Source organism: Oncorhynchus nerka, linkage group LG27 (genome assembly GCF_034236695.1).
Source record: "Oncorhynchus nerka isolate Pitt River linkage group LG27, Oner_Uvic_2.0, whole genome shotgun sequence".
NCBI lineage: Eukaryota > Metazoa > Chordata > Actinopteri > Salmoniformes > Salmonidae > Oncorhynchus > Oncorhynchus nerka.
Window position 1 is genome coordinate 51,464,653 of NC_088422.1, and position 26,736 is coordinate 51,491,388.

A 26,736-nucleotide genomic window follows, 5' to 3' on the forward strand; every position below is an offset into this window, starting at 1 on the left:
TTTCAAATGATCTATTATCAACTCTTGAAAATAAATGACAAAATAAGAATGCACAGAGACCAAAAATAAATGAAATAGTAAGAAATGTAAATTAAATGCAATGATTTCCAGCAGCTCAAAAGTAGTATGTGCCAAAACGGTTTGTGCAACTTGTCCATCACTTTTTCAACATGAAGTAGCAGTGACAAGTCTTGACACATTTAAATGCATTTTCTCCACATTAAGCGAGAACACACACGAGAAGTAACAAACAAATTAACACATATTTACATAATTTGTTTTTATTTTCCAGTTCGATCAGATCCTGGTGACAATCTGACCGAGCTACATTGTGTAGCAAATTGTACAATTAATTGAGTTGCAAGTCTTCAAGTAAGCTTTGTCTTGGTTTATGTGTCATAATATTATTTATTTCACAGAATTGATCAGGGAAGTCAATTTACATTTAAAATGTTCAAGTATACCACCAATCTATTGTGAATTCAAAGTTCCAATACAGTTACTGTTGGCAAAAAAACTAACAAAAAACATTATCAAGGACCAGCACCTGGAACAAAACATATATGTTCTATTCACAATATTGTAGAGCATTCTATTTTGAGAAGCACTAAGTCTAACTTGGTTCAGAGCTACAGTAAGTGGTTCCATTCCTACCTGCATATCACATGCATTGCATTAAGTCTCAAATTAGAGGAACATTGCAGTTAGCTGAAGAATGTGCCCAATTTCAGATATAGAAACACACAACATTTCATAAAACCAGAATGCAGATTAGCAATATTGTGACTCAATCCTATTTACTCAATCATGTCACCATCGGACAAGTTTCTATCCAATGTTTCTGTCATTTTATGCATCAAATAAATCCATTTTAAGTAGAGAAATAAGCTTTTCAAAGACAATGAACAATAATGTACGGGCAGATGAACCATCAGATCACCTTTTATTAACACAAGGGTATTTGAGTAATATTGGGTGTCAGTTTTGTTCGTGTAATGTACTATGACCTATACATTCTGAAGATAACTGGCTACCGCCCTATTTGTAGTACATTACATGGCCAAAAGTATGCTCGTCGAACATCTCATTCTAAAATCATGGGCATTAATATGGAGTTGGTCCCTCCTTTGCTGCTATAACAGTCTCCACTCTCCTGGGAAGGCTTTCCACTTTGTTGCCACAAAGTTGGAAGCACAGAATCATCTAGAATGTCATTGGCCGCTGTATCATAAAAGATTTCCCTTCATTGGAACTAAGGGGCCTAGCCCAAACCATGAAGAACAGCCCCAAGCTATTATTCCTCCCCCACCAAACTTTACAATTGGCACTATGCATTGGGGGAGGTAGCATTCTCCTGGCAACCGCCAAACCCAGATTCATCCGTCGGATTGACAGCCGGTGAAGCGTGATCCATCACTCCAGAGAACTGCACCAGAGTCCAATGGAGGCGAGCTTTACACCACTCCAGCCGATGCTTGGCTTTGCGCATGGTGATCTTAGGCTTGTGTGCGGCTGCTTGGCCATGGAAACCCATTTCATGAAGCATCCGACGAACAGTTCTTGTGCTGACGTTGCTTACAGAGGCAGTTTTGAACTCGGTAGTGAGTGTTGCAACCGAGGACATTAGATTTTTACAAACCTACATCACTCGGCGGTCCAGTTCTGTGTGCTTGTGTAGCCTACCACTTTGCGGCTGAGCCGTTGTTCCTCTTAGACATTTCCACCTCAGAATAACAGCACTTACAGTTGACCGGGGCAGCTCCAGCAGGGCAGACATTTGATGAACTGACTTGTTGGAAAGGTGGCATCCTATGATGGTGCAACATTGAAAGTCACTGAGCTCTTCAGTAAGGCCATTCCACTGCCAATGTTTGTCTATGGAGATTACATGGCTGTGTGCTCGATTTTATACACCTGTCAGAAACAAGTGTGGATGAAATAACCGAATCCACACATTTTAAGGGATGTCCACATACTTTTGTATATACACTACTGTTAAAGTTTGTCCATTAAAATAACATAAAATTGATCCGAAATATTGTAAATGAGAATTGTAGCTGGAAACAGCTGCCTAGAAGACCAGCATCCTGGAGTCGCCTCTTCACTGTTGTACTATTTAATGAAGCTGTCAGTTGAGGACTTGTGAGGCGTCTGTTTCTCAAACTAGACACTAACGTACTTGTCCTCTTGCTCAGTTGTGCACCGTGGCCTCCCACTCCTCTTTCTATTCTAGTTAGAGACAGTTTGCACTGTTCTGTGAAGGGAATAGTACACAGCGTTGTACGAGATTTTCAGTTTCTTGGCAATTTCTCGCATGGAATAACCTTAATTTCTCAGAACAAGAGTAGACTGACGAGTTTCAGAAGTTTTTTGTTTCTGGCCATTTTGAGCCTGTAATCAAACCCACAAATGCTGATGCGTCAGATACTCAACTAGTCTAAAGTCCAGTTTTATTGCTTCTTTAAATCAGCACAACAGTTTTCAGCTGTGCTAACATAATTACAAAAGGGTTTTCTAATGATCAATTAGCCCTTTAAAATTATAAACTTGATTAGCTAATACAACATGAATTTGGAACACAGGAGTGATGGTTGCTGATAACGGGCTTCTGTACGCCTATGTAGATATTCCATATAAAAAAAAAGCTGTTTCCAGCTACAATTAGTCATTTACAATATTAACAATGTCGAAACTGTATTTACGATCAATTTGATCTTATTTTAAATGGACAAAAAAATATATATTTTCTTTCAAAAACAAGGACATTTCTAAGTGACCCCAAACATTTTAACGGTAGTGTATAGTGTATCATACCACATACTATCTGGACTAGAATGAATGATGAAATCACGTTAAGGCCACCTAGGGTCTGGGAGAATACAGAGGACTTCAAATGCACACCAAGTATTTAAACAACAAGCACTTGGGTAAAATAAGGCTGTACTTGCTCCTCTCTTTCTCAAGGTTATGGATCGACATTAATAGGTTGTAATAAGTGATCGCCTTGATACGTCTGGAAAATAATACATTGAGGTTGAAAATCATAAATTCACACAGTAAGATTTTAGTAGTAGTCAATACAAATATTCCAGAGGTTCACCGTAGTCCATTAAAACATGACCAATACCGTTGAATTAGATAGAAAGATATAAAAAACACTTTAATTGGACTCTGCCATGGTTTTATACTAAAAACAATTCCTTACCATCATAGCTAAGAGACATTGTATTGGGAATGAATTGTGTACAGTCAAGTCCTTCCCAAGACAATGTTATGGGGTTCTGTTATGGGACTAGAACGGTTTTAACCAGTCACTATTGTAAAATACTTCATCTGAAGACTGTTGCTTCACAGCAAATATTATACAGAACATAAACAAATAAATAAAAAATGTGACCTTCTAATCTAACTTAAAAAAGAAAACTCAATTCCAAAAAAAACCTCTTTGCTCAGTCAAATGTGCAGACCTGGACCAGTAGACTGCTATACATATGGACGATTGTAGCGGATCTTCCACCTTTTGGAGCGGACTCGGAAAAAGAAGAACATGACCATGAGAAAGACACAGGAGAAAGCGTAGAGCACAACGCACAGACTCATGTCCACACTGGAGAAGCCCAGACCCAGGAAGCTCACCCCCGGCCTGGTCTCCCTGTGAGCCCCTGTGCCCGCCTGCCCTGCTCCCTCCACTTCACTCTGCTTGGCATGGTTGGCATGGACTAGGGAGCTCTCAGTGGCCACTGTCTTTACCTGTGTGGCTTTAATGGGCATGCTGTCAGGAGATCCGACAGCCTCCTGGTTTGGCTCATGCCGACTGCTGTACATGTGTTTGGGGGAGATGTTGGCGGCCCCGTAGTGCTGCTTGAGGAACATGAGCACCTTGTCTTCGTTCCACACGTGGATGCCATCCTGCTCCTCGTGGCAGATGGGGCAGAGGTCCGGGCTGGGCCACTGGGTCTTGGGGAAGTGAGGGTCTTCACTCATTGTTCCTACAGAGAGGACACAGGGTCAATAGCACAGGTATAACACCAGGTCAAGTTATTGTTGGCCCCACCAGTCATTTTGACCGGCCAACTCAATTCTAACAGACGTTGCTTACTAACCTATACCACAGTATATATCTACTATACGGATTATATACTTCTAATGACAGTATATTCTCCAGGTTAGGTTTGAGATCTCAAACGATGCCGATATAGATGTAGGTTCCCCACCTGCGAGGCGTCCATTGACCTGGTTGTGTTTCCTCCAGAGCCACAGTACCGCCTGGTCCACAGACTTCACCTGGGGCAGAGACGCCACGGCCATCTCCTCAAAGTGCTTCCCACACTCCTGGCAGCCGAAGAAGTTCACAATGTACTTGCGCATTGTCTGCAGCACTGCCTTGGGATTCTCCTCCAGGCCTGATGGGACAGAAGGGAGGTGGTCAGGGGAACGAGAGAGAGAAGCACAGTCGATTTCTTGACAAGGCACACATTTCATAATCAACCCACAGTTGAGATATTCATGATGGTACCAATCATGATGTTGTAATCTATTTTCAAAGGTGTGCAGTGTCGCTATGACATGGATGTTTCTTAATTACACAAGTATTTCGCTGCATGTATGTGCATGCATACATACCGGTGTTGGCCAATACGTCAGGCCGGCTGGCTGCCTGCACAGTCAGCACATGGAACAGGGTCCACAGTGAACAGGGGTAGCCCCTCAGTCCGACTCTGCTTCCCTGGCAACCCACCCATTGCAGCTGGTCACTCAGGAACATCCCTGAAATCTGAAGGTGGTCAGGTTCATGGTTCACTGGACTAAACAAAACTGGTCTGTCACAAGCTGCCAGTTTCGGTAATGCAGTTTGCGAAAAGTGGACCGAGGTGTTTCCATCTACTTCATACTGTATTATTAAGGCTGTAATGACATGTGTATTTGAACAGGACCGTCGAGTATGGGCCATCGGTTCACAGGATGTGCTATGCATGAGGTGAACCAAATGACAATTTTAAACACAATGTGCCAAATAGGAACATGGGAGAAAAAAAATTCTGCCACGGCGCATGTACTACAGCTGTCCACATTAAATTTCTCAGCCAGCAATATGAGTGACGTTACAGAACAGCAAAATCAGATATCCCCAGAGTGGTAGGCTAAACCATTCCACTGGTATTCCTCCGGAGGCACTTTCAAGTTGCTAGTCCCACATGGAGAGAAACTTGCATTCTGATAAGCCCAGTCATTGCGAAACATTTCTAAATGCAAACATGGTAAAAACACAGTTGAAAAAAAAGAGGCCGCCCGTCAATTTATGGGGAGTTTCTCCCATTCGTCTCAAGCTCTATCAGGTTGGATGGGGAGTGTCGCTCCACAGCTATTTTCAGGTCTCTCCAGAGATGTTCGATCTGGTTCAAGTCCGGGCTTTGGCTGGGCCACTCAAGGACATTCAGAGACCTGTCCTGATGCCACTCCTGCGTTGTCTTGGCTGTGTGTTTAGGGTAACTGTCCTGTTAGAAGGTGACCCTTGACCCAGTCTGGGCTCCTGAGTGCTCTGGAGCAGGTTTTCATCAAGGAACCTTCTGTTCTTTGCTCCGTTCATCTTTCCCTCGATCCTGACTAGTCTCCCAGTCCCTGCCAATGAAAAACATCCCCACAGCATGAACCTGCCACCACCATGCTTCACAGTAGGGATGGTGCTAGGCTTCCTCCAGACGTGACACTTAGCATTCAGGCCAAAGAGTTCAATCTTGGTTTCATCAGACCAGAGAATCTTGTTTCTCATGGTCCGATAGTCCTTTAGGCAAACTCCAAGCGGGCTGTCATGTGCCTTTTCCCGAGGAGTGGCTTCCTTTCTGGCCACTTTACCATTATGGCTTGATTGGTGAAGTGCTGCAGAGATGGTTGTCCTTCTGGGGGGTTTTCCCATCTCCACAGAGGAACTGGAGCTCTGTCAGAGTGGCCATCGGGTTTCTTGGTCACCTCCCTGACAAAGGCCCTTCTCCCCAATTTGCTCAGTTTTGCCTTGGTGAAGTCTTTGTGGTTCCAAACTTCTTCCATTTAAGAATGATGGAGACAACTGTGTTTTTGGGGACATTCAATGCTGCAGAAATGTTTTCGTACCCTTCCCCAGATCTGTGCATCCTCAAAATCCTGCCTCTGAGCTCTACGGACAATTCCTTTGACCTCATGGCTTGGTTTTTGCTCTGACATGCACTGTCAACTGTGGGACCTTATATAGACAGCTGTGTGCCTTTCCAAATCATGTCCAATCAATTGAATTTACCACAGGTGCTCCAATGAAGTTGTAGAAACATCAAGGATGATAAATGGAAACAGGATGCACCCGAGCTCAATTTTGAGTCTCATAGCAAAGGGTCTGAATATTTCTGTAAATAAGTTTTTATTTTTAAATTTTGTAATACATTTGTAAAAGATAAAAATATTTTCAGTGTCATTATGGGGTATTGTGTTTAGATTGATGAGATTATAATTGATTTAATCCATTTTAGAATAAGGCTGTCACGTAACAAAATGTGGAAAAGTGAAGGGGTCTGAATACCTTCAAAATGCACGGAATCTCGACGATTTGGTTCTACCGTACCTACCTACACGTAAGACTCTGTCTTTACCTTCAAGTCTTTATTGATGATTGAGTGTAGTCTGGCCCCACAGTGCGAAGGCAAACGGCAAGGCACTGGAGTGACAAACCACCCTTGCTGTCTCTGCCTGGCCAGCTACCCTATCTTCACTGGGCTCTGCTGCCTCTGACCCTATTATCGGGGCTGAGTCACTGGCCTGATGGTGCTCCTCTTCCATCCAGCCTTCCTTCCTTCCTTCCTTTCCTCGGGCTTGTGCGGTGGGGAAATCTTTGTGGGCTATACTCAGCCATGTCTCAGGGTTGTAAGTTAGTGGCCAGTTGATTTCCCTTTAGTGGTGTGGGGGCTGTGCTCTGCCAAAGTGTTATATCCTGCCTGGTTGTCCCTGTCTGGGGGTAACTTTGGTCTGGGCCACGGTTTCCCCGACCCCCCGTCTCGGTCTTCTGTATCTATACTACAATAGTCTATGTTCCCGGGGGGCTAGGGTCAGTCTGACATATCTGGTGTAATTCTCCGGTCTTATTTGGTGTCCTGTGTGATCCCAGATATGCTTCCTCTAATTCTCCCAACTCTCTCTCCCCTACCGAAGGACTTGAACCCTCGGATCATGTCTCTGGACTACCTGGCAGTCCCCCCAAAAAACCCTCCCCCACACATGCGGTCTCAACGTGACAGCATGTGATTACTATTTGAACATTTTATTTGACTCTTCTATGAACTTTTGAAAAACAATCTGGCCATATACTCAATTTAATGGCCATATACTCAATCTCTACCTGGCACAGTCAGAAGAGGACTGGCCACTCCTTAGAGCCTGGATGCTCTCTAAGTTTCGTCCTAGGTTCCTGCATTTCTAGGGAGTGTTTCCTAGCCACCGTGCATTCTACATCTGCATTGCTTGCTGTCTGGGGTGTTAGGCTCGGTTTCTGTATAAACACTTTGTGACAACTTCTGTTGTAAAAAGGGCTCTATAAATTCAATAGATTGATTGATTAAATTATTGAAACGGGGAGCCAGATACTTTCATAGCAGGAATCAACAATGTATAGGCTATTACTGTTGACCAAATTAAATCTACAGGAAACATGCAAAACCACAGAAAATTACTGACATAAACAAAATGCGTCAGTAAGAGGGAGGCAATGCAATGTCTGTCAGTAATTTTCTGTTGATCGTCCCAGCTCTACACTGAGGCCTGATACAGTAGCCTATAGGCTTGGGCTGTATGCCGTACAGTGCATTCGGAAAGTATTCAGACACATTCCAGTTTTCCACATTTTGTTACGTTACAGCCTTATTATAAAATGTATTAAATGAAAGGTTTTCATAATCTACAACCAATACCCAATTATGACAAAGCGTAAACAGGTCTTAGAAATTGTTGCAAAAGTATAACAAAATAAAAGAAAACAAATACCTTAGACCCTTTCTAACAAGACTCGAAATTGAGCTCAGGTGCATCCTGTTTCCATTGATCATCCTTGAGATGTGGAGTCCACCTGTTGTAAATTTAATTGATTGGACATTATTTGGAAAGGCACACACCTGTCCATATAAGGTCCCACAGTTGACAGTGCATGTCAGAGCAAAAATCAAGCCATGAGGTGGAAGGAATTGTTCGTAAAGCTCAGAGACAGGATTACGTCGAGGCACAGATCTGGGGAAGGGTACCAAACATTGAAGGTCCCCAAGAACACAGTGGCCTCCATCATTCCACTTAAATGGAAGAAGTTTGGAACCACCAAGACTCTTCCTAGAGCTGGCCGTACGGCCAAACAGAGCAATCGGGGTAAAAGGGCCTTGGTCAGGGAGATAGCCAAGAACCCGATGGTCGCTGACAGAGCTCCAGAGATCCTCTGTGGAGATAGGAGAACCGTTCAGAAGGACAACCATCTCTGCAGCACTCCACTAATCAGTCCTTTATGGTAGTTTATAGACGGAAGCCACTCCTCAGTAAACGGCACATGACAGCCCGCTTAGAGTTTGCCAAAAGGCACCTGAAGGACTCTCAGACCATGAGAAACAAGATTCTCTGGTCTGATTAAAGTCACTGGAGGAAACCGGTCACGATCCCTACGGTGAAGTATGGTGGTGGCAGCATCATGCTGTGGGGATGTTTTTCAGAGGCAGGCACTGGGAGACAAGTCAGGATAGAGGGAAAGATGAATGGCGCAAAGTACAGAAAGATCATTGATAAAAACCTTCTCCGGAATGCTCAGGACCTCTGGATGGGGGAATGGTTTACCTTCCAACAGGACAATGACCCAAAGCACACATCCAAGACAATGCAGGAGTGGGTTCGGGACACGTCTCTGAATGTCCTTGAGTGGCCCTTCCAGAGCCCGTACCTGAACCCAATAGAACATCTCTGGAGAGACCTGAAAACAGCTGTGCCGTGACGCTCCCCATCCAACCTGACAGAGCTTGAGAGGATCTACAGAGAAGAATGGGAGAAACTCCCCAAATACAGGAGTGCCAAGCTTGTAGCGTCGTACCCAAGAAGACTCGAAGCTGTAATCGCTGTCAAAGGTGCTTCAACAAAGTACTGAGTAAAGTGTCTGAATACTAATGTAAATGTATATTTCAGTTTATTTTTGATAAATTTGCAAAAACATATTGTGTGTTGGTTAGAATAAGGCTGTAACATAACAAAATATGGAAAAAGTCAAGGGGTCTGAATACTTTCCAAATGTACTGTTTCAATACCGTTGAAACTATTTGAAATATTTTCATGAATTTAAATATTTGTAAATACCTGCAGTCAACTTGCACAATACGTTAGGAGATAAAGAACATTGTTTTCTTCACAACATTGTTTACCTGTCACATTATTATGAAACTTACGGTAGTCCCCAGTTACGTTGGGTCTGTTTACAAGCACACAACAAGAGACAGGAGCCTTGTGAGTCACTTACTGTTGTGCAGCATGCGCCAGGTGATCGAATTACAGTATGGAATTCACAACTAAATGTTTGCCAGCTAGATATCTTCTAACTATTAAGTTTACTGTCTAAAATGTGCCAAATGCTCTGCAGTTGTGCATTTGGTTTGCTAATTTAGTAGCTAGTTTAGTGGTTAGATTCTTCCGTAATCAAGCCTTTGCTTGATAACAGCAGAGAATCCCCTCCTGGATCAAGAGCCTTGCTGGCTAATATTTATTTAGTGCAAGTAGCATTTGCGTTACTTGTATAGTTTACGTGAAACTGTACAATATGTTCGGAATGCGCTCGTTAGCATTTAGTTATCATTCTCTATGGGATTTGACATGAGGTTGTTACCATTGCTAATTTGAAAAATTGTCCCTCCTTTTGGACTGAAACCCCCCGACAGAACAGTGGCCCAAGAACAGAGGTACATAACAAACCATTGATTTAGTGAACCATTCTGTGATCTTCAACAAATCACAGAACGGCCCGTCTTCGCCAAAGTACGTGAGGTCACATGATATCACAAAATAGTTTCAATAATGCTAGCTATCTGCTTAAGGTGGGGTTTTACCAAGTGTTTTTTCTCTTAATTTATGCTTTGGCTACAACTACAAGTTGATAATGTATGTGATATCAACAGGGTGATTTAAATATTGACTGGCTCTCATAAAGCTGCCCACTCAAGAAAAAACTGCACTTGACACTTGTGAAATTGCTTATTCCAGTTACTAATAAGTATGCACCCATTAAGAAAATGATTGTAAAAACTGTAAATCCCCTTGGATTGATGAGGAATTGAAAAATAGTATGATTGAGAGGAAGGAGGCAAAAGGTATGGCAAATAAGTCTGGCAGCCCAACTGATTGGCAAATGTACTGCAAATTGAGAAATCATGTAACTAAACAAAAAAAACAAAAAAATATGAAAAAAAAATACTATGAAACAAAAATAAATCAAAAGTAAAAAGCTTTGGAGCACATTAAATTACATTTTTGGAAAAAGGGTAACTCGGCTCCATCATCACAAAACCCACTGATATTGCCAACTACTTTATTCATTGGCAAAATAAGCAAACTTATGTATGAAATGTCAGCAACAAAACGCTGACACTATACATTCAAGTATATCTGACCAAATTATACTTTTGAATGACATAAAGTCAATGTGGAAGAGGTGAAAAAAAGTATTGTTGTCTATCAACAATGACAAGCCGCCGGGGTCTGACAATCTGGATGCAAAATTACTGAGGATAATAGCGGACGATATTGCCACATCTTCAATCTTCAATTCCTACTATAAAAGTGTGTGCCCTCAGGCCTGGTTGGAAGCCAAAGTCATTCCGGTACCCAAGAAAAGTAAAGCCCCTTTTACTGGCTCAAATAGCCGACCAATCAGCCTGTTACCAACCCTTAATAAACATCTGGAAAAAATGGTGTTTGACCAGATACCATGCTATTCACAGTAAACAAATATACAGACTTTCACCACGCTTACAGGGAAGGTCACTCAACAAGCATAGCACTTACACAAATGACTGATGATTGGCTCAGAGAAATTGATGATAAAATGATTGTGGGGGCTGTCCTGTTATACTTCAGTGCAGCATTTAACATTATCGATCATAATGTGCTGCTGGAAAAACTTGTGTTTTATGGCTTTACACTCCCTGCTATAATGTGGATAAAGAATTACTTGTCTAATAGAACACAGAGGGTGTTCTTTAATGGAAGCCTCAAACATAATCCAGGTATAATCAGGAATTCCCCAGGGTAGCTGTTTAGGCCCATTACTTTTTTCAGTCTTTACTAATGACATGCCACTGGCCTTGAGTAAAGCCAGTGTGTATGTATGTGGATGTCAACACTATACACATCAGAAACACTCAGACGTTTCTAAAACTGGTTAAATCACGACTGTGGCTATAACATAACGTGCGTTTCATTCGAAAGCGCAGGAAAACCTGATCACTGAAAATGGAAAAATATATTGCTGCGCGGCTTGAACCCATTGATAAAGGTGAACCACAATTAATGAGGCTGAGGTTGCAGTACCTACAGCTTCCACACGGTGTCTAGAGTCTTGTCATTTGCCTACGAGTTGTTTCTTGGTCAAACACATGCAAGGCAGCGCATTTCTTCAGGTCTAGGACCGGATATTTTGGTTGAGTTTCTAGCCGGACATTTTTCCAGACGGACAGCTATAGAATATACTTCGTCTTGTGATTAATTTGATCGCTTATTAACGTTTACTAATACCTAAAGTTGCATTACAAAAGTATTTCGAAGTGTTTTGTGAAAGTTTATCGTCGACTTTTTGAATTTAAAAAAATGACGTTACGTTATGAAACGCTGTTTTTTTTTCGTTTATCACACAGTCTACATAGAACGATATCTAGGCTTTATATGGACCGATTTAATCGAAAAAAAGACCCAATAGTGATTATGGGACATCAAGGAGTGCCAACAAAGAAGATGGTCAAAGGTAATGAATGTTTTCTATTTTATTGTGCGGTTTGTGTAGCGCCGAATATGCTAATTATTTTGTTTACGTCCCCTGCGGGTCTTTTGTGGTGTTACATGCTATCAGATAATAGCTTCTCATGCTTTCGCCGAAAAGCATTTTAAAAATCTGACTTGTTGCCTGGATTCACAACGAGTGTAGCTTTAATTCAATACACTGCATGTGTATTTTAATGAACGTTTGAGTTTTAACTAATACTATTAGCATTTAGCGTAGCGCATTTGCATTTCCAGAGCTCTGGATGGGACGCAAGCGGATCAGGAGCAAGAGGTTAACTGCCTGTTCAGGGGCAGAACGGTGGTTTGAACTCGCAACCTTCCGGTTACTAGTCCAACGCTCTAACCACTAGGCTACCCTGCCGCCCCTTAAAAGTACAGAGAGCTAACATTAATGACATGCATGTCAATCTCTCATGGCTCAAAGTGGAAGAGAGATAGACTTCACTAATTGTTTTTGTAAGGGGTGTAAGCTGAATGTACCGAGCTGTCTGTTTAAAATACAGTACTACATAGAGCCATGACTACATGGAACTATTCCACATCAGGTAACTGATGCAAGCAGTAGAATCAGATATAACATTAAAAAAAAGGTAATAATACACCTTATGGAACAACAGGGACTGTGAAAAGACACACAAAGGTACAGACACATGCATACATTGTGATATTGTTGCATTGTGGTATTACATTTTATATTGCAGATATGTAGTGGTGTTTCTGTATAGCAGTGGTAAATGACAACAGCATGATTTGGGTATGAGTTGACAGTATGACTATTTCGAAATGCTTTTATTTTTCAGTTTACGAGTGGCCAGTGCAAATTTTTCTTCATGTCTATCCCTGCTATACAGAAACACTTTGTTTACAAACGATGGAGTAAAACGTTAACACATTTTTGTGGTCGTTTTGGGCTCCCAGGTGGTGCAGCGGTCTAACGCACTGCATCTCAGTGCTAGAGGCATCACTACAGACCCTGGTTCGATTCCAGGCCGCATCACAACCGGCCGCGATTGTGAGTCCCATAGGGCGGCACACAATTGGCCCAGCGTCGTTAGGGTTTGGCCGGGGTAGGCCATCATTGTAAATAAGAATTTGTTCTTAACCTCTTGGATTTTGGGGGCGATATTTTAATTTTTGGATGAAAAACGTTCCTGTTTTAAACAAGATATTTTGTCACGAAAAGATGCTCGACTATGCATATAATTGACAGCTTTGGAAAGAAGACACTGACGTTTCCAAAACTGCAAGGATATTGTCTGTGAGTGCCACAGAACTGATGTTACAGGCGAAACCCAGATAAAAAGTGGAAGTGCCGCATTTTTTGAAACCGCCTCATGCCAATGACTCCTTATATGGCTGTGAATGAGCTACGAATGAGCTTACGTTTTCCCCAAGGTGTCTACAGCATTGTCTTTTTAGGCATTTCCATTGAAGAATGGCTGTAAGGGACCATATATGGCATGTGGTCACATGGTGTCTCCCACAGAAAACCTTGTGTAAAATACTGAGGTAGCCATTTTTCCAATCGCTTCTTATGAGAAACCAACTGCCTCGACGGATATATTATCAAATATATTTGTTAAAAACACCTTGAGGATGGATCCTAAACAACGTTTGCAGTGTTTCTGTCGATATTATGTAGCTAATTTTGAAAAAAGTTTGGCGTTATAGTTGAAGTACTTTTCGGTCGATTTCTCAGCCAAGCATGATGAAGAAACGGGAGCTTTTTCGCCTACAAAAATAATATTTTTGGAAAAAAGGAACATTTGCTATTTAACTGGGAGTCTCCTGAGTGAAAGCATCCGAAGTTCTTCAAAGGTAAATGATTTAATTTGGTTGCTTTTCTTATTTTCGTGAAAATGTTGCCTGCTGCCAAGCAGAGCATAGCATTATGCCATGATAAACTTACACAAATACTTGTCTAGCGTTGGCTGTAACACATATTTAGAAAATCTGAGATGACAGTGTTGTTAACAAAAGGCTAAGCTTGTGTTTGAATATATTTATTTCATTTCATTTGCGATTTTCATGAATAGGAAAAGTTGCGTTATGCTAATGCACTTGAGGCTATGATTACGCTCCCGGATACGGGTTTGCTCGTCGCAAGAGGTTTTAACAGACTTGCCTAGTTAAATAAATAAAATAAAACCGAACAAGAACCAAAAATCAAGGGACTTAACTGAAAGTGTTGTGAACCGTTTGTTACATCGGTTGTTTAAAAGGATAGTTTAACTAATTTGACTTCCTTGGGCTGTGGTTGTTTCCTCTAAACTGTTTCTACATTTGATTACTGGTTACTTAGCAATGTTAAGTGTTATGTTCTGTTAATTACTGATGTCCCCTTTAAGGCGGGAGCACCCTTGGTCATGCGCAGTGTTGTTCTATGTTATTCTGGTACTAACTCGTTTGAGTAAATGTGAAGCTCCAGTTCAATTGCTTGTATTCCGAGTCTTTCTTATTACATAAATAAGTACTAAGTGTTAAGACACTACAATGGCGACGAGGATGATTACCTGCAGTGTGCATCACGAATACAGATGGAGTTCGTAGGAAGAGAGGAAGATTTTGGCCCTGTAGCACAACAGCTAGCAAGCAGTGAAGACGAGGGGAGAACTGACGAGAACAAGGCGGCAGATCAAAGACCCGTGGAGCCGGAGGTAAAGAGAATGGCTAGCATCGGGAAAATAGATGTGTTTGATGACACGCAAGAAAACTGGGCAACTTACATTGAACGACTGGAACAGTACTTCATTGCAAACGACATTGCTGATAACAAAAGAGTACCAGCGTTGTTGAGTTTAATTGGCCCAAAAACATACAGTTTGCTAAGAGATCTGACTGCCCCTCTGAAGCCCTCAAATAAAACATTCACAGAGGTTGTGGAGATATTGCAAAATCACTTATCACCTAAACCACTCCTCATCGCGGAACGTTTTAGTTTCCACAAGAGAGATCAGAATGAGGGGGAGGGTGTTAGTACATATGTAGCAGTGTTGAAGAAACTGTCCGAAGAGAGAACCTAAATGACACATTAAGGGATAGATTTGTTTGTGGACTGAAACATGAACACATTCAAAAACGTTTGCTCACAGAATCAGAGCTCACGTTTGCAAAGGCTGTTGAAATTGCTGTGGCTATGGAAATCGCGACTAAAGATGCATTTGAGTTGCAAAGTAAAAGAGGTACTGACCTGTCACAAATTTCCCTGCACAAGTTTTCACGCAGTCGACAACGCCCCCGTGTGGCCGAAAAATGCAACAGGTGTGACAGAGATGGTCACAGAGCAGAGGACTGCCGTTTCAAAGACGAAATTTGTCACAAATGCAGTAGAAGGGGGCACATTCAAAGAGAATGCAAAGCAACATTCAGTCACAACAGGAAAACTGAGAAAATTAAAGGGTCTGTGAATGCACTAGCAGAGAACAGTGGCAGTGATTCAGATGAACGATTAATTGGTACAATGGAGTTAAACACAGTGACTTCTCCCAGCAGTAGCATAATATGGGTGACACCAGATATCGAAGGCAAACCCCTCAAAATGGAGCTGGAGGCTATTAAGCTGAAGAACACAAATGTGTTGCTGAAGACATACTCAGGAGAGAGATTGAGCCCAATGGGGGCGTTGCAGGTCAGAGTGCATTATGGGGGGCAAACACAGCAGTTACAGCTGTATGTGGTGCCTGGAACTGGCCCCCCATTATTTGGCGGGGAATGGCTTTCAAAAATAAAGCTGAACTGGTGTGACTTGAAAATGCTCCACACGTTCCAGTCCAAAGAGAATGGTACAGACCAAACACTGGAACACTTGCGGAAGAAATACAACACAGTTTTCAGTGATCAGATGGGAACAGTAAAAGGCTTCACAGCAAAACATGTACTAAGAGATGATGCAACCCCCAAATTCTGCAAAGCCAGATCTGTTCCATACTCCCTGAGACCAAAGGTGGAAGCGGAAATTGATCGCTTGCAGGATACAGGGATCCTGACGAAAGTGGACAGAAGCGAATGGGCCACACCCATAGTTCCTATTGTGAAGAAAGACGGGTCTGTTAGAATGTGTGGGGACTTCAAGGTAACTGTGAATTCAATGTTGCATGTGGACAATACCCCCTTCCACGCCTGGATGACATCTTTGCTGCACTAGCTGGTGGGAAACACTTCAGTAAAATCGATCTGAAACAGGCTTACCTGCAGCTACCGGTTGAAGAGAGCTCCAAACAGTATCTGACAATAAACACACACAAAGGTCTATACAGGTATAACCGCCTGGTTTTTGGCATTGCATCGGCCCCAGCCATTTGGCAACGAACTATTGACCAGATTTTGCAAGGAATCCCAGGAACCCAGTGTATCCTGGTAGACATGATCATAACAGGACGCACCGACAAAGAGCACCTGGCTAACCTGGAAGAGGTCCTGAAAAGACTGAAAGAGTATGGTCTACAGGCAAACTTAAAGAAGTGTGAGTTCTTCAAAGACAATATTGTCTTCTGTGGACATGATTGACTGAAATGGATTGCACAAAACACAGGACAAAATCGAGGCAGTGGTACAGGCACCACGACCACAAAATATCACCGAAGTGAGATCTTTCACGGGACTGATCAATTACTACAGAAGATTCCTCCCAAACCTTTCAGCAGTACTCCAGCCTCTAAATCAGCTCCTGGAAAAGAATAGGACATGGCGGTGGACAGAGCAGTGTGAAAATGCATTTTTGGAGGCAAAATGGCTCATAACATCTGAACAGGTCCTGATGCATTTACGACCCTGAAATGCCAGTGAAGTTGGCTTGTGATGCGTCCCCTTATGGCTTAGGTGCCGTCCTTTCACACACACTGAAAGATGGGTCAGAGAGGCCAGTTGCATTCGCGTCACGAACATTGAATGATGCAGAGAAAAACTACTCACAAATCGACAAAGAAGCACTGGCACTAGTGTGGGGCGTCAAGAAATTCCACCCATACCTATATGGCAAGCGTTTCACACTGGTTACAGATCACCAGCCGTTGCTTTCCATTTTCAGTCCAAAGAAAGGCATTCCGGCAATGACAACAGCCAGGTTACAGCGATATGCCCTGTTCCTTGCCAGTCATATGTATGACATTGAGTTTAAGCCGTCATCCCTCCACACAAATGCAGATGGATTATCCAGACTGCCCTGTACAAGAGAAAGACAAAGGAGGGTGGATGCAGTGGACATGTTCCACACCGCTCAGCTCGAGGCCCTACCAGTCACAAGCACAGTTATCAAACAGGAGACAAGGAAAGATGTGACCTTGTCAAAAGTGTACACCGACACCATGTCAGGATGGCCAGCTACTGGCAGAAAGGAGCTGACTCCGTATTTCCAGATGAGAAACGAAATTACAACGTACCAAGGATGTTTGATGTGGGGAATGAGAGTCATGATACCCCAGAAATGCCAACATCTAGTCTTGCAGCAACTACATGAAGGTCATGTTGGAATTGTCAAAATGAAGGAGCCACTTCTGGTGGCCAGGTCTGGATCAACAGATAGAAAACATGGCGAAGAACTGTAGCGGACGTTTGGAAACCCTTCACATGCCTGCTCCTGTCCCAGTCCACCCATGGGAATGGCCTGCAGAGTCATGGCAGAGAATTCATGTGAACTACGCTGGTCCCTTTGAAAAGCACATGTTTCTGGTTATAGTGGATGCCCTTTCCAAATGGCCAGAGGTGTTTTGCACCGACTCCTCCACCTCAGCTCAGACAATAGAGTGTCTCAGAACAACGTTTGCACGCTTCGGTTTGCCACTGCAGCTGGTAAGTGACAACGCGCAAGTTTTTGTAAGTGACGAGTTTACAAGATTCATGTCAGTAAACGGAATCAAATACTCAACCTCAGCTCCGTACCACCCTGCCACCAATGGGTTGGCAGAACACTTTGTGCAAACCCTAAAGCAAGGACTCCGTGCAGCAAAACGAGACGAAGGGACTTTGCAAACAAAACTGGCCAAGTTCCTGGCCTCCAACGACAAATGAAAGCCCAACCGCACTGATGTTCGGGAGGCCTCTCCCCACACAGCTGGACATCATGAAGCCAAACAGGCGTAATGAAGTGCTGAACAAACAAGCCAAGATGCTCTCCGGTGGCCGAGAGCGCCATCTCCAAACAGGACAGGAAGTGCTGGTGCGAGACTACAGAAGAGGAGGGAAATGGACAAGAGGGACCGTACACACACAAACGGGACCCAGAACTTACCAGGTTCAAGTGAGCCCAGACATAATGTGGCGGCGTCACATTAACCAAATGCATTCCACGGAAAACAGCACAACAATCGAGAGAGAACAGGCACAGAGAGATCCTGAGAGTGACACACAGGGAACTGTAGAGGACAGTGGGGCAGTAAAGAGACCCCAGGCTGAAAGAAGGGAACGTGTTGATGAAGTTGCTGCTATAGCAGAAGCTATAATGGAACAAGCACACACTGAGGATGTTCAGGAGCCTCCAGACAATCCGAGGCGCTACCCAGAACGAAGGCACCGTCCACCAGACAGACTAGACTTATAAACAAACATACAAAAACTAACTGTTCAAGTTCAAATTAAAAGATGCAAAATAACTACAACAAGTTCTGGGAAATGTTTCAGTTGTGGTTTGGTAAAAGTAACTCTGATTGTATAAGAGAAGGAATGTTATGTTCTGTTAATTACTGATGTCCCCTTTAAGGCGGGAGCACCCTTGGTCATGCGCAGTGTTGTTCTATGTTATTCTGGTACTAACTCGTTTGAGTAAATGTGAAGCTCCAGTTCAATTGCTTGTATTCCGAGTCTTTCTTATTACATAAATAAGTACTAAGTGTTAAGACACTACATTAAGAATAATCTGGCTAGCATTTTTGGTAAAAGTACCAGTGCTAGTGGAAATGGATCGTTTCCATTAGAAATGCATTCAAGTACACCCCTTCTGCAAAAAAGGACACCCTCCCCCACTTTACCAATTATTCCTGAAGGGCCCTTTAAACTATGCCAAAAAGCTATTTTATTTGAGCACTTGATAATGAAATATAACACAAATGCCTTCCTTACCCGCATCTTGTTGTTGACCAAGTCGAGGATAGCATCAAAGGGTATTTTCTCCAGGGGAAGACTGACCAGCCATTCCAGAAGAGTCTCTAAGAGTTTTACCACAGACTGGCGACCCGGGAAGAGCTGGGATTCAAGAATCAAAGAAAAGATAAATGTTACTTCTCTAATAGAAACAAGAGGGTAAATATTGTTTACTTGTTTGTGCGGACCCACAACAGCCTTAGGGCACTTATACCTTAGCAACCACTGTCACAAAGTCTTTGAAGGTCTTGAGCTCTTCTCCCTCCAGGGTTTGATGGGTAGCCAGCTCTACTCTCAGCAGGTAGTGCAACCCTGACTCAAGGTCCGCCATGTACACCTTGGACCTGGAGAAAATCAGGGAGACAGGTAGCCTAGCGGTTAAAAGCATGGACCAAGCAGACTAGGTGAAAAATCTGTTGATTTGCCCTTGAGCAAGGCACTTAACCCTACTTGCACCTGTAAGTTTCTCTGGATAAGAGCGTCTGCTAAAATGACAAAACTTTTAAAATCAGTGATGGGGCCTCGAATCAGACATGGTGACACACAAAGAACGCACGTGCGCACCCACACATACCCACTCGTATCATGCATATATAAGATACTGTGTTAGCATCAGACTCACTTCTCAAAGTCCTTCAAGGCCTCAGCCGTCCCGGGACCTCGTGGCCCCTCCAGTAGGGGCTCCTGGGGTGCTCCAGAGGTGATTAGCTTTCTGTGGACCCCTAGGAGAAGCTTGAGGAACGAGGAGAAGAAGAAGCGCAGTCTTTTCTGCCTGGTGAAATATCAGAGGAACATTTCAAATGCCTGGATTTATAAAACAGACTACATAAAGAAGTCAAACATTTCACTGACAATTGGGATGAAATATTATTTTTTAAATAATAATTACAAGTTTGTAAAAAAAATATATAAAATAATAACAACAACACTATATTCTGTTCACATACAACCCACTAAAAGGGGATGCTATGCCAACTACAACAACACATTTGTTGAGTCTCCAACATTTGAACCAGAACTCCTGGGGAAGTAAATATAGTAGAGGTTGCCAACTTACACATGCAGAATGGCATGTGTTCCATTAGGGTAGAGAAGGTATGCTGAGGGGAAAGAGTTGATGCCAAGCTTCTCTGTGAGGCTCCTTTCTGAACTCAATGCCCTCTTCACTGTTAGCCCCTGATACATCATCAGGTCCAAGATAACCTATAGAACAGTTGACGTTACATTATATATATTTAAACCCCCCTATAAAGCAGCATTTAAGTTAAATTACTTTGATGTTTTGAAGTCTGATAGTATAAGAATGCCATGAAAGGTACAGTTCAGTTTAATTTGAAATCATCATACCTCTCTGCCAACATAGGAGTCCTCGTTCTCAACAATGACAGCTGTATATTGGTTGGATTTCTGACCAATCAAAGGCAATATATCTGCAGAGCTGAAAAGAGGAAATGAGACACTCGATTTAATATGATAATCACCCGTATTGTGTGCCACTCACTTTTCATTGAGCGATTCAAAAATCAACCTGACAGTGGCCGATATTAGCAGACATAAGGCAGTAGCAAACCATGGATTTGGCTAATTGTTCTGGTCGCAAGACTGTGTTGAAGGCCAAGATGTGCCACTGGACAAACCTATAAGGCTCAAGTGGAGGACAGCTGACAGGCCAGTCCTGTCTTGTGTGGTTCTGGAGGAAGTTGACCATCAGCTGTCGCACTGTCTGTAGCTCCCTATCTGCACCTAGGGAGAGAGATGAGAATTGAGCATGGCGATATTGATAAAAACCCATATCTCGATAAATGGACCCGATAAATTGACCCATAAATATATTCATCCACAATCTGCTCTGGATAAGTCCAGTCCTCCTGGACTGTCTTAACAAAATGAAACCAAAATATTTAGACTGACTTCATCCAGTGTCCAGAAAAATGTATTTGCACTATATAAAATACATCATTAATTATGCACCTATAGCCTAATATTTTTGACAATTTTATACAAAAAAAACTATTCGATTTTAGTCTACCTTCAACTGATAAAAGGTTGATTGTGATATGATTAAGGGAAAACAATTACCCTGAGGATGTGGTGCCTGGCCTTAAGATATGAGAAATAAATGACATACTCACAGAAATGTGTGACTCTCCCCTCTGTAACTAAAAACAACCATAGTTGCTTTGAAAACTATTTTACAGCAATTGCATTTTGACCAACGGCCATATGCTTGTGCTTCTCAGAATGCATCTGTGAGAGTGGCACGCTCACACAGCAGCTGCTAGTGAAACGGGGACAGCCAGTTACTTTCATAGCAGGAATCAACATAACGAACAGACATTACTGTTGAGATGCATTGTTTTACAACAATCTACAGAAACTTTGTGTAGCAAAAATCACGAAAATTCCCAACGCAAGCTAAATCAGTCATTTTCAGGTTTAATGTCCCAGCTTTAGATGAGAGGTTGACATCTGCACACACTCTGGTCCTTTATACAGGAGAGAACACAGTAGGCAGGGCTGTGAAGGTCATGGAATTCTTTGGATGACGGTAATTGGCCAGCCATATGACCGCGGTCACCGTAATAACTGTTCAAATGTATATATACACTCTACATGGCCATAAGTATGTGGACAAACTATCAAATTTGTAGATTTGGCTATTTCAGCAACACCCGTTGCTGACAGGTGTATACAATCGAGCACACACCCATACAATCTCCATAGGTAAACATTGGCAGTAGAATGCTCTTACTGAAGAGCTCAGTGACTTTCAACATGGCACCGTCATAGGATGCCACCTTTCCAATAAGTCAGTTCGTCAAATTTCTGTCCTGCTAGAGCTGCCCCGGACAACTGTAAGTGCTGTTATTATGAAGTGGAAAACTCTATGAGCAACAACGGCTCAGCCGCAAAGTGGTAGGCCACACAAGCTCACATAACGTAACCACCGAGTGCTAAAGCTCATAAAGAGTCTCTGGGAACAACGTCACCACATGGGTTTCCATTGCCGAGCAGCTGCACACAAGTCTAACATCACCATGCGCAATGCCAAGCGTCAGCTGGAGTGCTGCAAAGCTCACTGCCATTGGACTCTGGAGCAGTGGAAACGGGCTCTCCAAGAGTGGTGAAGTGATGAATCATGTTTTACCATCTTGCAGTCGAACGGCTGAATCTGGGTTTGGCGGATGCCAGGGGAACGCTACCTGCTTGAGGTGCCGACTGTAAAGTTTGGTGGAGGAGGAATAATGGTCTGGGGATGTTTTTCATGGTCAGCATCCTTAGTTCTAGTGAAGGGAAATCTTAACGTTACAGCATACAATGACAGTCTAGATGGTTCTGTGCTTCCAACTTTGTGGCAACAGTTTGGGAAGGGCACTTTCTGATTTCAAGTTGCTTGAAAAGGTATGAGCTCTGCTTTGTCTTTTGCGCAGCTGTACACACTTCAGTCATTCACAATTTGACAAGCACTTGATAATGTCTTGAATTTCTCCGCGGCATCCCATTTGTGCGGCCATAATGCACCCTAAAAAAATACATGCCTTTCGCGACCAGTGGCCGTTGTGCCCTTCTCCTTGAGTGCTGCACGCTCTGAAGCACCTCTCACCCACATGGCTCTCTCTCACGTGATCGGGTATTTCTCAAAGGCTACAAGTGAAGACAGACACATCGGGGACGCAACTGCACGCTTCCTTATCCAATTCCGATTGCATTTTGAAGATAGAGGACTGTCCACTTTTACTTTTCGTCAGCCAACAAGATGAGTAGGCCAAACGAACAGCAAAAGCCTCCAGCCTATCTCAATATATTATCCACCATAGTACAAAAGTTGAGCTATTCTATTCTTGGCTAGAAATAAATACACCAAACAGTCTGGGACTGTTTTGGGATGTGATAGAACCCCCCTCCCTCCCTCTTTTTACGCTGCTACTACTCTGTTTATCATATATGCATCGTCACTTTAACTATACATTCATGTACATACTACCTCAATTGGGCCGACCAACCAGTGCTCCCGCACAGTGGCTAACCGGGCTATCTGCATTGTGTCCCGCCAACCCCTCTTTTACGCTACTGCTACTCTCTGTTCATCATATATGCATAGTCACTTTAACCATATCTAAATGTACCTACTACCTCAATCAGCCTGACTAACCGGTGTCTGTATGTAGCCTCACTACTTTTATAGCCTACTGTATAAAGCCTGTCTTTTTACTGTTGTTTTATTTCTTTACCTACCTATTGTTCACCAAATACCTTCTTTGCACTATTGGTTAGAGCCTGTAAGTAAGCATTTCACTGTAAGGTTGTATTCAGCGCACGTGACAAACTTTGATTTGAAATACCATTATCAAGTGACCTCAAATGCGATTATGCATGTAATGCTTTTATTATATGCCAGTTAGGCTCTACACCCATCGTAAAGCGGATTAATTTGCTTAATTTGAAGAAGTTATTTGGCCACTTTAGTTGTGATACAAACCTCATCAAAACATATATGCCTATAGGCAGGCCTACATGAGGTGTGCAACTATGATTAAAAAAAGTCCTTGTTTCTTGCTTTACGCTGGGCATCATTCATAAGTGACGAAACATAATTCACAAGTGATAAGCTAATATTGTCACCCACCAGACTACTCTTGATTTAATCTGGTCTTTATATAAACTTTGTTTTGATTTAGAATGGACCATTATCATGCACCTGTCTCAAAACAGGGGCAATGGGAAAAAATACATGTCATCTATGCACTTAAATGGAGGACACTTTTTCTGTCGTTAAATGTCATGCCAGCCAGGTGGGCTATACTCCTGTTGTAAAGACAAGCAATGTGCTTAACATTAGGAAAGTCATGAAATTAATATAGTAGGCCTAGCCAATAGAAAGCTGATTGGATCCTGTTGTGGAAATTTAGTACTGAGAAAGACTTAATTTCTTCAAACAATCATATTTAATATTGCAATAATGAAACAGTCAGCCCAACAGTCTTGACTAATAATGAAAAAACAGACATCTTATATAGGACGACTAAAATGCTTTGTCATGCAGATCAAGGGGCATCATAAGCCACACTGGACTTATCCTGTTTTTATCTGTACCTGGCATTATCTTAACCCTGGCCTAATTTACCAGATGCCAGGATGTCTAAGAACCATTGAGGCCTTTGTTCTACTCCTCTCTACCAGCTGTAGGTTTTTATCATCAAGTCAATCAATTGTCAGCTCAAACCACACAGGCCCAACTCGAACCACAGACACAGATGAGAGAGTACTCATCAACCCTTCTAAACTTGTAATTTTCTGTCACAATGCTTCTCTTTTTAAGAAACTGTTTTCTTGCGCAATTGACTAGCCTAAAGAAATGTTGTCCAACATGACTCTCATGAAGTGTTTGATTTGATTTTTGATTATATTTGCATTGATGTCAGAGTGATTAGAGGGATAATAGAGTGCTGAGTACCAGGCAGTTAGCAAGTTTGGTAGGCTACTAATGACCATCAGCAGCATCAGAGCTTGGGCTCCCAAATGGCACTGCATCTCTGTCAGTGCTAGAGGCGTTACCACAGACCTTGGCTCGATTCCCAATCGGCCATGATTGGGAGTCCCATAGGGCGGAGGAGAATTTGCCCAGCATCGTCTGTTAGGGTCTGGCCAGGGTAGACCGTCAATGTAAATAATAATTTGTTCATAACTGACTTGCCTAGTTAAATAAAAGGTAAAATATTAAATAAATAACAATAATTAGTGACTAAATTGTCATGTGGAGTTTGACTGCCTTGACAGGTGTGGCGGTAACACGGTCACCGCAACAGCCCTACTCCAGACGTGACACTTGGCATTCTGGCCACGGAATTTAATATTGGTTTCATAAGACCAGAGAATCTTGTTTCTCATGGTCTGAGTTATTTAGGTGTCTTTTGGCAAACTCTAAGCCGGCTGTCACGTGCCTTTTACTGAGGAGTGGCTTCTGTCTGGCCACTTTACCATAAAGGCCTGATTGGTGGAGCGCTGCAGAGATGGTTGTCCTTCTGGAAGGTTCTCCCATTTCCACAGAGGAACTCTAGCGCTCTGTCAGAGTGACCATCAGATTCTTGGTCACCTCCCTTACCAGTGCCCTTCTCACCCGATTGGTTCCAAACTCCTTCCATTTAAGAACGATGGAGGCCAGTGTTCTTGGGGACCTTCTATGCTGCAGAAATGTTTTGGTACCCTTCCCCAGATCTGTGCCTCGACCCAATCTTGTCACAGAGCTCTACGGAAAATTACTTCGAACTCATGGTCATCATCAACCGGATGCACCTGAGCTCAATTTCGAGTCTCTGAATACCTATGTAAATACATGTTCCGCTTTCTCACTATGAGCCTATTATTGTGTGTAGATTGGTGAGGGGGAAAAAAACACTTAAATCCATTTTAGAATAAGGCTGTAATGTCACAGAATGTGGAAAAAGTGAAGGGATGTGAATACTTTCCGGATGCACTGTATGTATTGAACTTGTCTGATGTTTTAAGCACACTGTTGGATTAAGTTAAGACATACAAATGACTCAAGCAGGAGCAATAGATCAAGATAGCCTAACCAGAAGAAGAAAAAAAATCCCGAACCACCTCCTCCCACTGCTGCTTGCCTTTGCAGAATCTGCCATTATGCTCCTGAAGTTGCTGGTGGTAGGCTACACCAGCGGTCGTCAACCTTTCCCATTTGGAGTGCCAATTTATCTTACAATTTCTACCAATAATTCCACATTCACTTCCAGCATTGAGTTTTTTTATCTTTTTTTTTTACACACTGTGTCACGTTTATTTTGTGTTAATATGCCTCCATTTAAAAACGTAAAAATCCTTAATTATTCACAATAATTATTCTCCTCTGACTGTGCAATTGTTTTTTGTTTTCACCACTAGTGGGCGACAAGACGATTTCCGGGGGTCTGTACTCCCGAAGTTGACGACTGTTTTTGTGCTTGCCAGTTAGCTAGCAGTTCTCAGCTGTCAACAGCTAATGGCTAGCAGCTTCTTACTGGGCATAAAAACAGATGATTGCCATAATTTCTTCATGACATTATGGAATTATTTAATGTAACAAATCAAACATTAAACCTTGTAACAATTCATGATAACCTCGTAAATATTTAATTTAGACGCGACACTTACTTGAAACGGGTGTTTATTTGCTGAAATGTGTGCCATTGCCCGGCTATTAAGAGAGATAGGCGGCTATTTGAGACTCAGCGTTTAATTATAGTTTCACGATATTGTACAAAACATTACGAACACCTACCTGCTCATTCCAGAACATTGACGGTTCTGTTCAGATGAATCCAACATGTAAAGTGTTGCTCCTATGTTTAATGAGATTAAATAAAAGATCTCAGAAATGTTCCATATGCACACAAAAAATTATGCTGAGGAGTATTTCTGTCTGTAATAAAGCCTTTTTTTGGGGAAAACTTTATTATATATTATATATATTATAAACACACACACCAAAAAAATTAAGCTGCACATTTTCTACTCTCCTCTGCCTCTGACCGCATATGCTGCCATTCAAACAATGATGGCATAATGGAAACCGACATTACAAAAAAACACATTCTATTGCATGAGCCACATCAGTTAACAACATTTGAATGAATA

The 26,736-nt window shown here is 42.4% G+C and overlaps 1 protein-coding gene across 1 annotated transcript in view; it reads right to left on the reverse strand.

The window, feature by feature from the left end:
- Positions 1-265: 265 nt before the first annotated feature.
- Positions 266-26,736, reverse strand: part of qsox2 (quiescin Q6 sulfhydryl oxidase 2) — a 69,123-nt gene continuing 42,652 nt past the window's right edge. Inside the window, exons 4-12 of the mRNA XM_029638547.2 lie at positions 20,742-20,847; positions 20,452-20,542; positions 20,162-20,307; positions 19,727-19,876; positions 19,319-19,448; positions 19,084-19,206; positions 4,624-4,774; positions 4,215-4,403; positions 266-3,989 (exon numbers count right to left, since the gene is read on the reverse strand). Of these exons, the coding sequence (XP_029494407.1) occupies positions 3,484-3,989; positions 4,215-4,403; positions 4,624-4,774; positions 19,084-19,206; positions 19,319-19,448; positions 19,727-19,876; positions 20,162-20,307; positions 20,452-20,542; positions 20,742-20,847 (1,592 nt within the window). The 3' untranslated portion in view covers positions 266-3,483. The remainder of the gene's footprint in view (positions 3,990-4,214; positions 4,404-4,623; positions 4,775-19,083; positions 19,207-19,318; positions 19,449-19,726; positions 19,877-20,161; positions 20,308-20,451; positions 20,543-20,741; positions 20,848-26,736) is intronic.